The following is a 12,446-nucleotide window of genomic DNA, read 5'->3' as shown; positions in this document are numbered from 1 at the left end:
CTGCATATCTCTTGGGTCCTCCTCTTATGTGGCTATGGAAGCTGTCTGCATTTCCACTGCTGCTTTGTCACCATCTCTGTGGATGTTGTTTTCTTTGTGTTATCTCGGCTCTCTCTATTAAAATTAGGCAAGAAAAACTCTTGATCCCTAATGTTGTATGTGTGTGTGCCATCACTCTTCCCTCAGAAGACATGGGTTATTAAATGAAAATTTCTATGCCAGATGTGTGATACTGCCTCACAAGTTATTAGGCAGGGAGGCTCCGAAGTTTGATTTGCATTTCCCCATGGGGAATCTATTAAGCAAGCTTTAAAATAGTAACAACAGCCAAATCACACCTGAGATGCTGAGATCCCAGAATTGGTCTTGAGGCTGTGTGCCACAGTAGTTGGATTAGTGCCAAAGTAACACTCTCTCTGGAGGGAGGGGGTGACAACTGGTTGTCACTCAGGCCATAAGGTGCGGTGCCTCAGTAATCCCAATCTGGCACTAGGACACTGGTAAATTCCTAGAAAGCAAATGTCTGTTACTCAATGAAAGCTTAGAGATACTGGTTCTGCTGCCATGGAAGGAAGCAGCAGTAACAGCGTCAGCAGCAACACCAAGGCAAATCAACCCAGTAGCCAAAGTGAGAGGGGAGAGAATAAACTTTTCTAAAATATACTTTTTTATCTAGGATCCTACCAGAAGGTGCTACCCACAATTGGGGTGAGTCTTCCTACCATGATCAGGGTGGTTCTTCAGGTGACACTGCCTATTCAGCTGATTCTAATTTGTGGCAAATTGACATTAAAGCTAGCCATAATAATATCTACAGATATTAAACATGTTTCATATTTTTGTTGACCATTAGTTTTTCTTTTTTTGAGAAAAGGGATTTTTACTTTATACATATTTATGAGTGCTTGCTTGTATTTATGTGCACCATGTGCATGACTGGTGCCCAGGCAGGCCAGAATAAAGTATCAGATCTCCTTGATCTGAAAATTACAGTTATGGGCTGTCACATGACTGAGGAACTGAATCCAGGTTTTCTAAAAGAGCAGCCAGTGCTCTGGACTGTTGAGCGATCTCTAGGCCCTTGCTTTTCTTCTTTTGAGAGCTGTTTACTAAATTCATTTACCCATTTATTGGTTAAATTGATTGGCTTGTGGGTTTTCTTTTTGGTTCTTGAAGTATTCTAGATATTAATCTCATGAGATGAATATCTGGCAAAGATTTTTCTCCATTATGTAGGCTCTTTCTTCACTGGTAACTATTTCCTTTTCTGTTTTTACTTTATTTTATTAGGTTTTTGTTTTTCTTCCTTTCTTCCTTTTTTCCTTCTTTGTTTTTCTTTTCTTTTTTCATTCATTCATTCATTCATTCATTCATTCATTCATTCATTTAAAAAAGTTTCTATACAATCTTGGCTGCTCTGGAGCTTCATATGTAGACCAAGCTGTCCTCAAACTCACCAAGGTCCACCTGCCTCTGCCTCCAGAGTGCTGGAATTAAAGGTAAGCGCCCCCACACCTGGCCATTTTCATTAGTTTTTTTTTTAAGGTTACTATACAAAGTAATGGTACTTCACCATAAGATCGTCATACATACTTTTTTGAATATCTGATTTATTCTTTGACATTTTTTACCCATGTAATGTATCTGATAACATTGCCCTTCCTCCTCTCTTGACTTCCATCTTCTTCATCTCCTAGTCTTTCTTTTTCTCTTTCTCATCTTCTTCTTTTGTTAAATAACCCATTGAGTTTAGTTACTGCACCTTGCCTGAACATAGGTGTGAGGCCACTCACCAGATCATGGGCCTCCTGTTAGCAGGCATACCGCCCCCACCCCAATATGACTCTTCCTTCTTGTAGTCACAGCCAATAGCCCTTTGACTAAAAGTGGAGCTGCGGGAGTCCTTTCACTTCTCATGCTCAAATATTGATTAACTTGAATCTTGTATAGATTTTGTGCAGGTAACTACAACTGCTGTGGTTCATTAGTATAAGGCCCATGCCATGTTGCGAAGGCAGCAATTCATGGCACACCTCCTCATCCTCTAGCTCATACATCTTATGTGCCCCATCTTCTGCGATCTTCCCTGAATGATATTTGTGTATATGTGTTCCCCTCCACATCCTGGCATTTTTTGTCTAGCTTGGCGTAAGTTATAGTTATCTAAGAAGAGGAAAGCACAATTGAGAAAATGCTTCCATAAGATTGGTTTGTAAACAAGGCATTTTCTTGATTAGCATTTGTTGAGGGAGGTTCTGTCTCTTTGTGAGTAATGCCATTTCTGGCCAGGTGGTTCTAGGATGTGTAAGAAAGTAGGATGAGTAAGCCAGTAAGCAGTGTTCTTACATAGCTCCTCCTTCAGTTCCTGCTTCCAAGTTTCTGTCCTGCTTGAGTTCCCTGCCCTGACTTCCCTCAGTGAAGGACTATAGTCTGCAAGGTGATAGAAGCACATTTCTACTGAGTTACTTTTTCATCATGTTGTATACAGCAACAGTAGTAAGAGAGTGAGAGTGTGTGTGCGCTTTTATTTAGAGCAGAGCAGTCATGGCCACTTATTCTTAACAGTTTAAGCAGTTATGTTATATGTCTCTGTATTAACTGTTGCTCACAGCAAAAAGAAATTTCTCTGGCCAAGGTAGATAGCAGCACAAGTGTATAAACATAATTTAGGAAGCAGTTTGAGGACATGTCAGTTTCCTCTCCAGAGGCAACGGGACCTGGGAGAATAGAGCTGATAAATGAAGCAGATAAAAGTTTCATTCGGTAGCCAACTTTATTCAGAGCATCAGACAATTTATACTCTGAGGCTTAAGAAGTGTCATGTGAGTAAAGCTTACAATTACTGGTGGGCAAACCACATGTAGTCGGTAAGCTGTTTGCAGCAAAAACATGTTTTTCTAGAGAGACACATAATAAATAATGAATAATCTGAAATAAGCACACGCTTCTCCCCTATATTTGGGAGGGGCACAAAGCACAATCTAAGAACAATTTTGTGTTTTTTGAAGAAACTGAGGTCACAAGATTCTTGGTTTCCTGGAGTTTTTTCACAAGTACAAGTACAAGTACAAGTACAAGTACAAGTACAAGTACAAGTACAAGTTTTTTCATAAATCTCTTATGAGTCCATTCTTGGATTGTGTTTTGACAATGTCAGTTTAGCAAAACATCAGTTTGGCCAAGCCCTTTGATCTCCCGAGGTTTATAGTATCAGACATGAATTCCCTCCTGTGGTATAGGCCTCATCTAATCAGAAAGTGCTTGGTTGCCTGGCAGATTGATATTTTAGCATGCAGGTCTACTGCTAGGCTTGCTGTGATTGGCTGTTATCCCTTGCATAGTACCTTCTGGCTATTAGGGAGGACATTTCAGGTCAATGCCAGTTTGATTTCTCTGTGTCCTGTACAAAAGTGTGTTCTGTCTTCAGCAATTAGGTCTTACCATCTAATTAGAGTATGTAACCAAGACCAATGACAATGACAATAGCCTGTGTTGTGTTGGGGCCTCTATGTCGCCTCTGAACTAATAACTCATAGAAAGATGGTACTGAAATTTTCCTTTATGAATGCATGTCTTGAAGAAGCATTGAATACCCATGTTCAAAAGTTTTTCTTAAAAAAATATTTTTAGATTAACATTTAAAGTAATAGGTTTCTATAAGGCTTAATTGTAATCTTTGTTTTTGGTTATTCCACTCCCTCTTCTTTCCTCTACCTCCTCATACTTGGTTTCGTTGCTACCTTTCCCTTAATCTTTCTCTGTACCTCAACCCCAGTCCTCTCTTGTTTGTGTTACATGTATTCTGTTATCCTGTTTTTCCCCATCTCCAATCTTCCCTTAAGACTTCATTTTCCTTTCTCACGATCTGCTTCTACTCTCATCACCTGTACCCCTGACACATATAGTGCATAAATAAAAATTAAAATCTAGAATCTGCATATGACAGAAAAATAGGGTATTTCTCTTTCTGGGATACTTCACTAAAATACAATTTCCATTCCACCCATTTTCTGTGTATGTCATGGTTTTATTTTTCTTTATGGTTCAATAAAATTTAGTTGTGGTTATACATCACATTTTCATTATCCAATCATCTTTTATGGACATGTAGTTTGGTTCTTTTTTCTTGTTAAGGTAAATAGTGCATCAGTAAACACAGATGAGACTCATAAGTGTCTCTGTAGTCGGACTTAACCATTTGTATATGAGTCCAACCTACATTAGGTTCATGTGAGTTTTTGGAAAGATCTACATGCTGATTTTCATAGTGACTGCACGAGTTTGCAGTCCTGTGAGCAGTAAATGCAGGTTCCTATTTTCCATTGTCCTCATCTGCATTTGCTGCCTCTTGCTTATGATAACTTTTCTCTAACTGGGATAAGGTGAGAATTTTAATTTGTATTTCCCTACTGCATAGAGCTGTAAATCACTTTTCAAATATTTGCCAGCCATATGTTTTTCTTCTTTTGAGAACTATCTTTTTGGTTCATCAATCCATTTATTGATCAGAAGGACTTAGTCTTTAGTGTTTACTTTTGCTGTTTTCTTTAAAAATATGTATCTAGTTATTAAATAAGTTTCTTATTTGAGATAATAGCAAGCAAAGATTTCTCCTGTTTTATAGCCAGTCTCTTCACTCTGTGGATAGTTTTACTTGTTGTGAAGATGCCTTTTGATTTCATTTAATTCCACTTGTCAATTCATTTATTTCCCACTCTTGTCCTTTACAGAATTAAAAAAAAGACATATACTGAAGTGATTTCCATAGATTTTTCAGCAGTTTTAGCCTTTGAGGTTTTAGAATATTTTTTTGGTTTTGAATATATATAAACATACACACATATGCAGGACAAGAGAGACAGGTTTAACTTCACTCTTATGTATATAAGATACCTGGTTTTCCAATACCCATTTGTATCTCCCCACCTCTTGACTCCACCTTACGGTTTTGACACCTTTGTCAAATCTAAGGTGCCCATAGCTGTGTCAGTTTTTTTCTGTATTTTCTTTTTTATTTCTTTGGTCCACATGTCTGTGTGTCAGTACAGTGTCTGTGTCATTTTGGTGAATTTGACATCACATATTGTGAAATTTAGGGATGCTGTGGCCTTTTGAGATCAAGGTAGTTCTCTATAGTGTAGGATTTTTGTTGCTAGTTCAATGAGGACTGTCATATTTTGATGGGTATTACATTGACTCTTTAGATTTTTTTTTTCTTTTTTTCGGAGCTAGGGACCAAACCCAGGGCCTTGCGCTTGCTAGGCAAGCACTCTACCACTGAGCTAAATCCCCAACCCCTCTTTAGAATATTTTTAAGGAATATTTTTTCACTGTATTAAGTATGAAATGTCTTTATTTTCTAGTTGCTTTATCAATATCATTCTTCAGTGTTTAAAATTTTCATTGTAGAATTTTTTTTTAAAAAAAAAATCTCCCAATGAGGCTTATTTTTAGTTTAAAAAGATTTATCTTATAATTTATGTTTATTTATGTGCATACATATGTGCTAGTGCTTAGAGAATGTAGGAGAGGGCAGCAGATTCCCTGGAGCTCAAGATATAGAAGGTTGTTAGCCTCTTGATCTGAGGACAGAGGACCAAACTCCATTCTTCTGCAAGACTTCTCTACCTCCTTTAAAAAACATTGAAGATGAATTATTTTTCCTGATTTCTTTTTTGGCCACTTTGTTACTGGTATGTGGAAAAGCTACTGATTTTTTTTTATGGTACTTTTTGAATTCTGCTGCTTTGCCAAAAGTATTTGTCAGATTTAAGAGTTTTCTGGTGTCCATACTATCCTTTAAGTATAAGATTATGTCATCTGCAAATGGAAATGATTTAACCTCTTCCTGCCTATTTTATCTCTCTTTTTTTTCTTATTGCACTAAACTAAAGTTCTGAGCACTAAATATTAAGAGTGAATCGCTTTGTGTCACTTCATATTTTGGAGGAAATAGTCTTAGTTTCTCCATTTAATATACTATTAGCTTATAGGTTTATCACATGTAGCCCGTATTATATTGAGGTATGTTCTGGTCTCGTCCTGGTTTCTTATTTTATCATGAAATGACGGATTTTTGTCAAAATGCTTTGATGTATCTACTGAGATGATAATTTTATTTCTGTCCTTAAGTCTTTTGGAATAGTGTATTACATTTATTACTTTGCATATGCAGACCCAATCATGCATCTACGAGATGAAGCTAGCTTGATGGGGATAAAACATTGTAATGTGATCTTAAATTTGCAGTGTGAATATTTTGTTGAGAATTTAAAAATCTATGTTCATTAAAGAAGCTAGGCTGTAGTTTTTGTTGTATTATCTAGTTGTGGTATTCATAGTACTGATTTCATAGGAGTTTAGTAGTGAACCTTCCCTTTGTATTTTGTCAAACAGAAGTATTCCTTCAATATTTGGTAGCAATGAATCCTTTTGGTCTTGGAATTTTCTATATGAAAGTTGTAATTACTGCTTCATTCTTATTGCTTCTTATGAATCTGTTTAAATTGTTTATACTTTAAATTTTGTAAAGACTACAGCTGTTTAGAAATTTAATTATTTCTTCTGGATATTCCTTCTTTTGGAGTATAAATTTTTGAAATATTTTCTCATAATCCTGTGAATTTCACTGAAGTCTATAGTAAAATACCCTTTTCATATCTAATTTATTAATAGCAGCTGTGTCTTTTGTTTAGCTTGGCCAAAATGGTTTTTATGTATTTTCATTTAGCCTATATTCATTAATTTTTGCACTGATGTATATCTATATCTCTCTATATGTATGTATATATCATATATAATATATACATTGTTTCTTTGGCGCATTTAGGTTTGGCTTCTTGTTTCTCCTCATCTTTGAGGTATATCATTAAGTTATTTATTTGAGAATTTTCTGAAATTTTTTTTCAATGTAAGCGCTTGCAAATATGATTTCCTCTTAGGAGTGCTTTGCTGCATTCCAAAGGTTCTGGGATGTTGTGCTATCTCATTTTAATTTGACTCTAGAAAATTTTTAATTGCTTCCTTGATTTTTTTTTTTAGTGTTGAGTCAAGTTTGTTGTCCAAGTATGTGTATAATTTCTCTTGCTGTTGATTTCTAGCTTTATTCCACTATAATCTGACAAGATCCAAGGAATTATTTTTATTATTTTTGTATTTGATAAGGCATTTTTTCTCTTAAAGTCTTTGTTCTTTATTCCTGTATCAAGAAATCAACAAGTTGTGTTTTCCCAAGTAGTGATTTAGATAGAGAGGTTAAGAAGCACCAGTAAATTTTACAAACTAACATTTGGTGACCTCTATAAATGCAATTTAATTGCACTATAAGCTAAGTATAATAATAATTTAATGCACTAAGCTAAGTATACACAAAACCTGCATATTTTGAATTATAAAAGTGGTTTGTTTACTTGATAGAAACCATATGCATAACCAAGTATGCATTTCTACAATGAATGTCCTTACAAATATGTCAAACACTACTCCAAATACTTATCCTGACATCAGCTTCATAAGCGCTGCCATTCCTGCTACTGAAAACATTTGTTTTTAGCTTTAATATTACTAAGGAAGATGAGGTCTGCCAAATCTTAGCAAATATGTTGTAAGCACCAAAAGTTTTTAAAGATTCCCCTCAATACAGAAAAACTAATATAAAACTTTTAAGTTTCTTTAAAAACACTTTTTTGTTGTTGTTGTTTGATTTTTGTTTTTTGGTGGTAGTGGGGGTTGTTTAATTGGGAATTTAGTGAAGAAGGATGAGTAACTTTTCAGAAAAATAACAACCCTGTTCTTTAGAAAATAATATTAAAGTAAATGCTTTACTAAGAAACATAAACCAGGTTCTGTCTTTAATAACTCCCCAGGCCATTGTTGTCTCAACACTTCAGAATACATAGAGCACAGGTCTCAACTTTCTTGAAGCCAAAAGGACATTTATACTCCTCATGTTATACACCCACGGTATACAGCTTGTCACACACAGTTCTAGCTAACACATAGACTACTTTATCCTACAGATGCAAGTACATGGTTTGTAGTACTTTAACTTGTATATAGTCATCAAAACACAGAAAGCAATTCCACTATGGTCAGATAAGGCAGGCAGTTAAGGATCGAGTTAAGAATCTAAAACAAGAGACCTTTTCATTCCATGCCTAGCTGTCAGGATATTACTGTAGAAACCATAGTTACAATGTATGGTTTCCACGGAAAAATCATAGGATTTTAGAATTTACAAAAGGTGTCAAAACCTATAGTTGGCTCTGTTACAAGCTTTTCTAGTCCATTTCAATTTCTAGCCCAATTCATAGTAAATAAGTCTTTAATTGTAGCAAAACTTGGTGGGGCCTTTTGAATAAAGAAGAAAATATCTTCAGCTTGCACTCAGCCTTGGCTTCTAAGTACCATTGCCTTGTGAGTATTTTCAGTGACCAACTCTTACAAGGATCTCCTTTTTTTAATTTGTTTTTTATCCTGAGGATACAGTTTAGTTTCACGTGGTCATAAAATCCCAACCTAATACTCTGCGTTTAACTGTATTCTTTTTTTTTTAATATTTATTTATTTATTTATTTATTTTTTTTTATTAACTTGAGTATTTCTTATATACATTTCGAGTGTTATTCCCTTTCCCGGTTTCCAGGCAAACATCCCCCTCCCCCCTCCCCTTCTTTATGGGTATTCCCCTCCCCATCCTCCCCCCCCTTGCCGCCCTCCCCCCAACAATCTAGTTCACTGGGGTTAACTGTATTCTTGATGCACAAAGTGGTTGTATTAATAGACTATCGACTGCATTTCAATTCTCTTTTAATATATATGAGATGCTAATCACAATTTATATTTTATTAACTGGAATTTTTGTTTTACAGGGGCTCTTTCCTGCGAATTATATTCATTTGAAAAAGGCAATTGTCAGTAACAGGGGGTGAGTAATTAGCCTAAGTTAATTAATTTGTAATTATTAGAGATTTCAGAGGAAGTCTGACTTGGTTCATAGTTTAAAATACATTATTGACAAGTTTTAAAAAATATGCCTTTATTATTACATAGAATTCTGAGCTCTAAGTTTTTAAAGCCATATTCTGAATAAATACCTCTAACTATAAATTTTGTCAAAGCAACTAACTATATACATGTAGTTTTTTATAAGTACATTAGGAACAGCTTTAAGATTAATCATTTATAGACTAAGTATTAGAGATAAATTTGTCAATTCACTATTACATGGCAAAGTAAAGGAATCTTGTAAAATCTTTCATTAGTAGAGATTAAAAAATATTTTAAAAGTATACATTATGGGTAGAAAACATGTATACAAAATGGATACATTAAAACACACATTTGACAAACAAAAATAAATCTTCATCTTGTTTTTGAGACAGCCTCCCTGTGTAGCCCTCATTGATCTGGAACTTGTATGTAAACCAGATTAATCTCAAACTCAGAAACTTACCTGCCTCTACCTCCAGAGGGCTAGAATTAAAGGCACACACCACCACAATTTAGTGTTTTTATAGGATTTCTGAATGTACAAATGAGTGGTCTCTGATTCCTGTGCCTAACTTAGACTCTTTCTCTTCTGTTTGTATTGTCAAAATCTGATGTGTTTTTTATCTTAAACGTTATTTCATTATATTTTATTTTATTCTTATGCCTTAAAAGCCTGTTTATGTTTTAATGAAAGGCAGAACATAGGGGGTATAGCTCTGGATGGGTGGGGAGGTGGGGAGAAACTGGGAGGAGTGGAGGAAGGGGAAACTAATCAGGATATGTGAGTAAAAAAATATTTTTAATAAATCAAATTTAAAATAGAACATTTAAAAAGACATTTATCCAACAACACAATAACAAGAAAAATGAAAGCAATCTCACAGAAAAGAGATGAGAAATAAATATACCAGATTCTAACATTTGTTGTTTTACATGTTGAGAGTGCTTTTTAAGGTATTTGTTGTGTCCTACTTTATAGTTATTTTACTTTTCAAAATTTATTTTAAAATGTAAAATATAAGATCCTGTCTGTAAGCACACCATAACATCAGTAATAGTGTCAGGCCTTGGAGCCTCCCCTTGAGATGGATCCCCATTTGGGCCCTGTCACTGGACCTCCTTTCCCTCAGTCTCTTCTCCATTTTTGTCCCTGCAGTTCTTTTAGACAGGAACAATTCTGAGTCAGAGTTTTTGACTGTGGCATGGCAACTGCATCTATCCCTACACTTGATGCCCTGTCTTTTTACAGGAGGTGGACTCTACAAGTCCCTACAATGCCCATAGTTGGGCATTTCATCTAAGGTCCCTCCCTTTGAGTCCTGAGAGTCTCTCACCTCCTAGGTCTCTGGTACATTATAGAGGGTCCCCCCCCACCCTCCAAGGGGGTGCATATTTTCATTCATTCTACTGGCCCACAGGGTTTCTCTCCTGTCCCCCTCAATACCTGATCCTGTTCCCCCTTTCCCTTCCCCCTCCCTCTGTCACCCCACTCCCATGATTGCTTTCTTCTCCCTCCTAAGTGGGATTGAAGTATCCTCATTTGGGCCCTTTTGCTTTTTAGCTTTCTTGAGTTCTGTGGATTGTATCCTAGGAATTCTGTACTTTTTTGGCTAATATCCACTTATTAGTGAGTACATACTATGCATGTCCTTTGGGTCTGAGTTACTTCACTCAGGATGATATTTTCTAGTGAAGATGCCTCACTCCCTCTTTGGAGGAAGAAGAAAACACTTATGGGGGGCTCTTCTCCTTCCTTCTTTCCCTTCTCCTCCTCTGCTTCTGCTTCCTCCTCCTTATCCTCCTTATCCTCTTCTTCCTCTTCTCTTCTTCTTCCTCCTCCTCCTGCTTTCTTCTCTTCTTTTCTGCTTCTCTTCCTGCTCCTCCTCCTCCTTCTGCTTCTTCTGCTGCTTCTGCTTCTCCTACTTTTCCTCCTTCTCCTTCTCCTTCTTTTTGGTTTTTCAAGACAGGGTTTCTTAAGGTAGCCTGGAACTCACATAAATCTGCCTGCTTTTGTCTCCTGAGTGCGGGGATTAAAGATGTACGCCATATGCTATTCCTGCCTGACCCTTTCTTCTTACTTGAAGCTTTCAACTGAGAGGTGTGTGTGTGTGTGTGTGTGTGTGTGTGTGTGTGTGTGTGTGTGTGTGTGTGTTAACAGAAGAAAAAGCATACAGATTTATTTTATGTACCTAAGAACATCATGGAAGAAATGAATATCCAAGGCAGCAGTGAGAATTAAGAACTCATTATACTATTTTAATAGAGGAAAGAAAGGGCAGAGAGGCACTTCTGGAATTATAAATGGTTTTTGTTAGGGGAGCGTGGGGGTGGGGAGAGACATATATAAAAGCACAGATGACATCTAAAAAGTAAGTAGGCTTTGAGCATAGTTGGGAAACCTGATAGTTTGCAGAAATGTTTATTGGGTGTGTTGTGTGAGCTTTGCCTGGTCTCTTACAATGCATCAATTTTAAGTTGAAACTTTCTTTTTTGAAACGTTATTTTTTACTAAATGGTTGGGTTTTTGTTTGGAGTTTTTAAAAGCAATCATTGTGTATCAAAACTGCTGAGTATTATAATTTCTTATTTTATATGTAACTTGTGGAATTATATAAATAGGATGTAACAAATTTATCAGAATAGAAATATATTTAGGCTGAGGAGATGACGTAGTGGGTAAAAATACTGATTATACAGACATGAAGACCTGAGTTTAAATACTCAGAATCCATGTCAGATCTGAATAGATAGCATCAGCATATAAAATTCCAGTGCCTCTTTAGGCAGATGAGAGGTGGAGACAGGAGGATCACTGGAAGCCTATGAGTCTGTGGCCCAGGTGATGCCATTTCTTGTGGGAAAGGCAAAAAATCTGGTAGTTGTTCAGTCCACAAGACTGGGTATCTCACTGGGTGGTGGTGATGCTAAGTGCACGTCTTTTATCCCAACACTTGGGAGGCAGAAGTAGGAGAATTTCTGGTCTATATAGTCTAGCCTGGTCTCTGTATCAAGTTCCAAGATAGCCAGAACTACACATAGAAATGTTATCTCAGAAAAATACAAAACAATCAACAAACAAAAGACTGGAGACCTAGTGGTGGAGACTTGTCAAATTCCTAGAGACCTGCTACTGGTCTTCAGTCTGTGTTAGGAAGTCTGTCTACTTCCTAAAGAAGTAGACTCTGAACTGAGCAAAGGATACCAGAGCAAGTAGATAGTGCACTTGCCAGCAAGAGTGAGGGCAAGCAGGCAAAAATTAAAAGCTTCCTCCTTCCATGTCTGTTTATGTAAGCTGCCACTAGAAACTGGCAGATTTAGGATGAATCTTCCTATCTCAAATGATCCAGTCAAGAAAATCTTTCAGATGCAGGCCCAGCTACTTGGGTTTTAGTTGATTGAAGATATAGTCAAGTTAGCAACCAAGATAGTCATCACACAGCTAGAAAATATCAGAA

General features: G+C 36.4%; 1 protein-coding gene across 1 annotated transcript in view; it reads left to right on the top strand.

Annotated features, from left to right (window-relative positions):
• Nucleotides 1-12,446, top strand: part of Dock3 (dedicator of cytokinesis 3) — a 341,809-nt gene that overhangs the window by 78,172 nt on the left and 251,191 nt on the right. The window contains exon 4 of the mRNA XM_032910506.1: nucleotides 8,871-8,926. Coding sequence (XP_032766397.1) covers nucleotides 8,871-8,926 — 56 coding nt within the window. The remainder of the gene's footprint in view (nucleotides 1-8,870; nucleotides 8,927-12,446) is intronic.

This window comes from Rattus rattus, chromosome 8, assembly GCF_011064425.1.
Source record: "Rattus rattus isolate New Zealand chromosome 8, Rrattus_CSIRO_v1, whole genome shotgun sequence".
In the NCBI taxonomy this organism is placed as follows: domain Eukaryota; kingdom Metazoa; phylum Chordata; class Mammalia; order Rodentia; family Muridae; genus Rattus; species Rattus rattus.
This window is presented reverse-complemented; position numbering and strand designations above follow the sequence as displayed.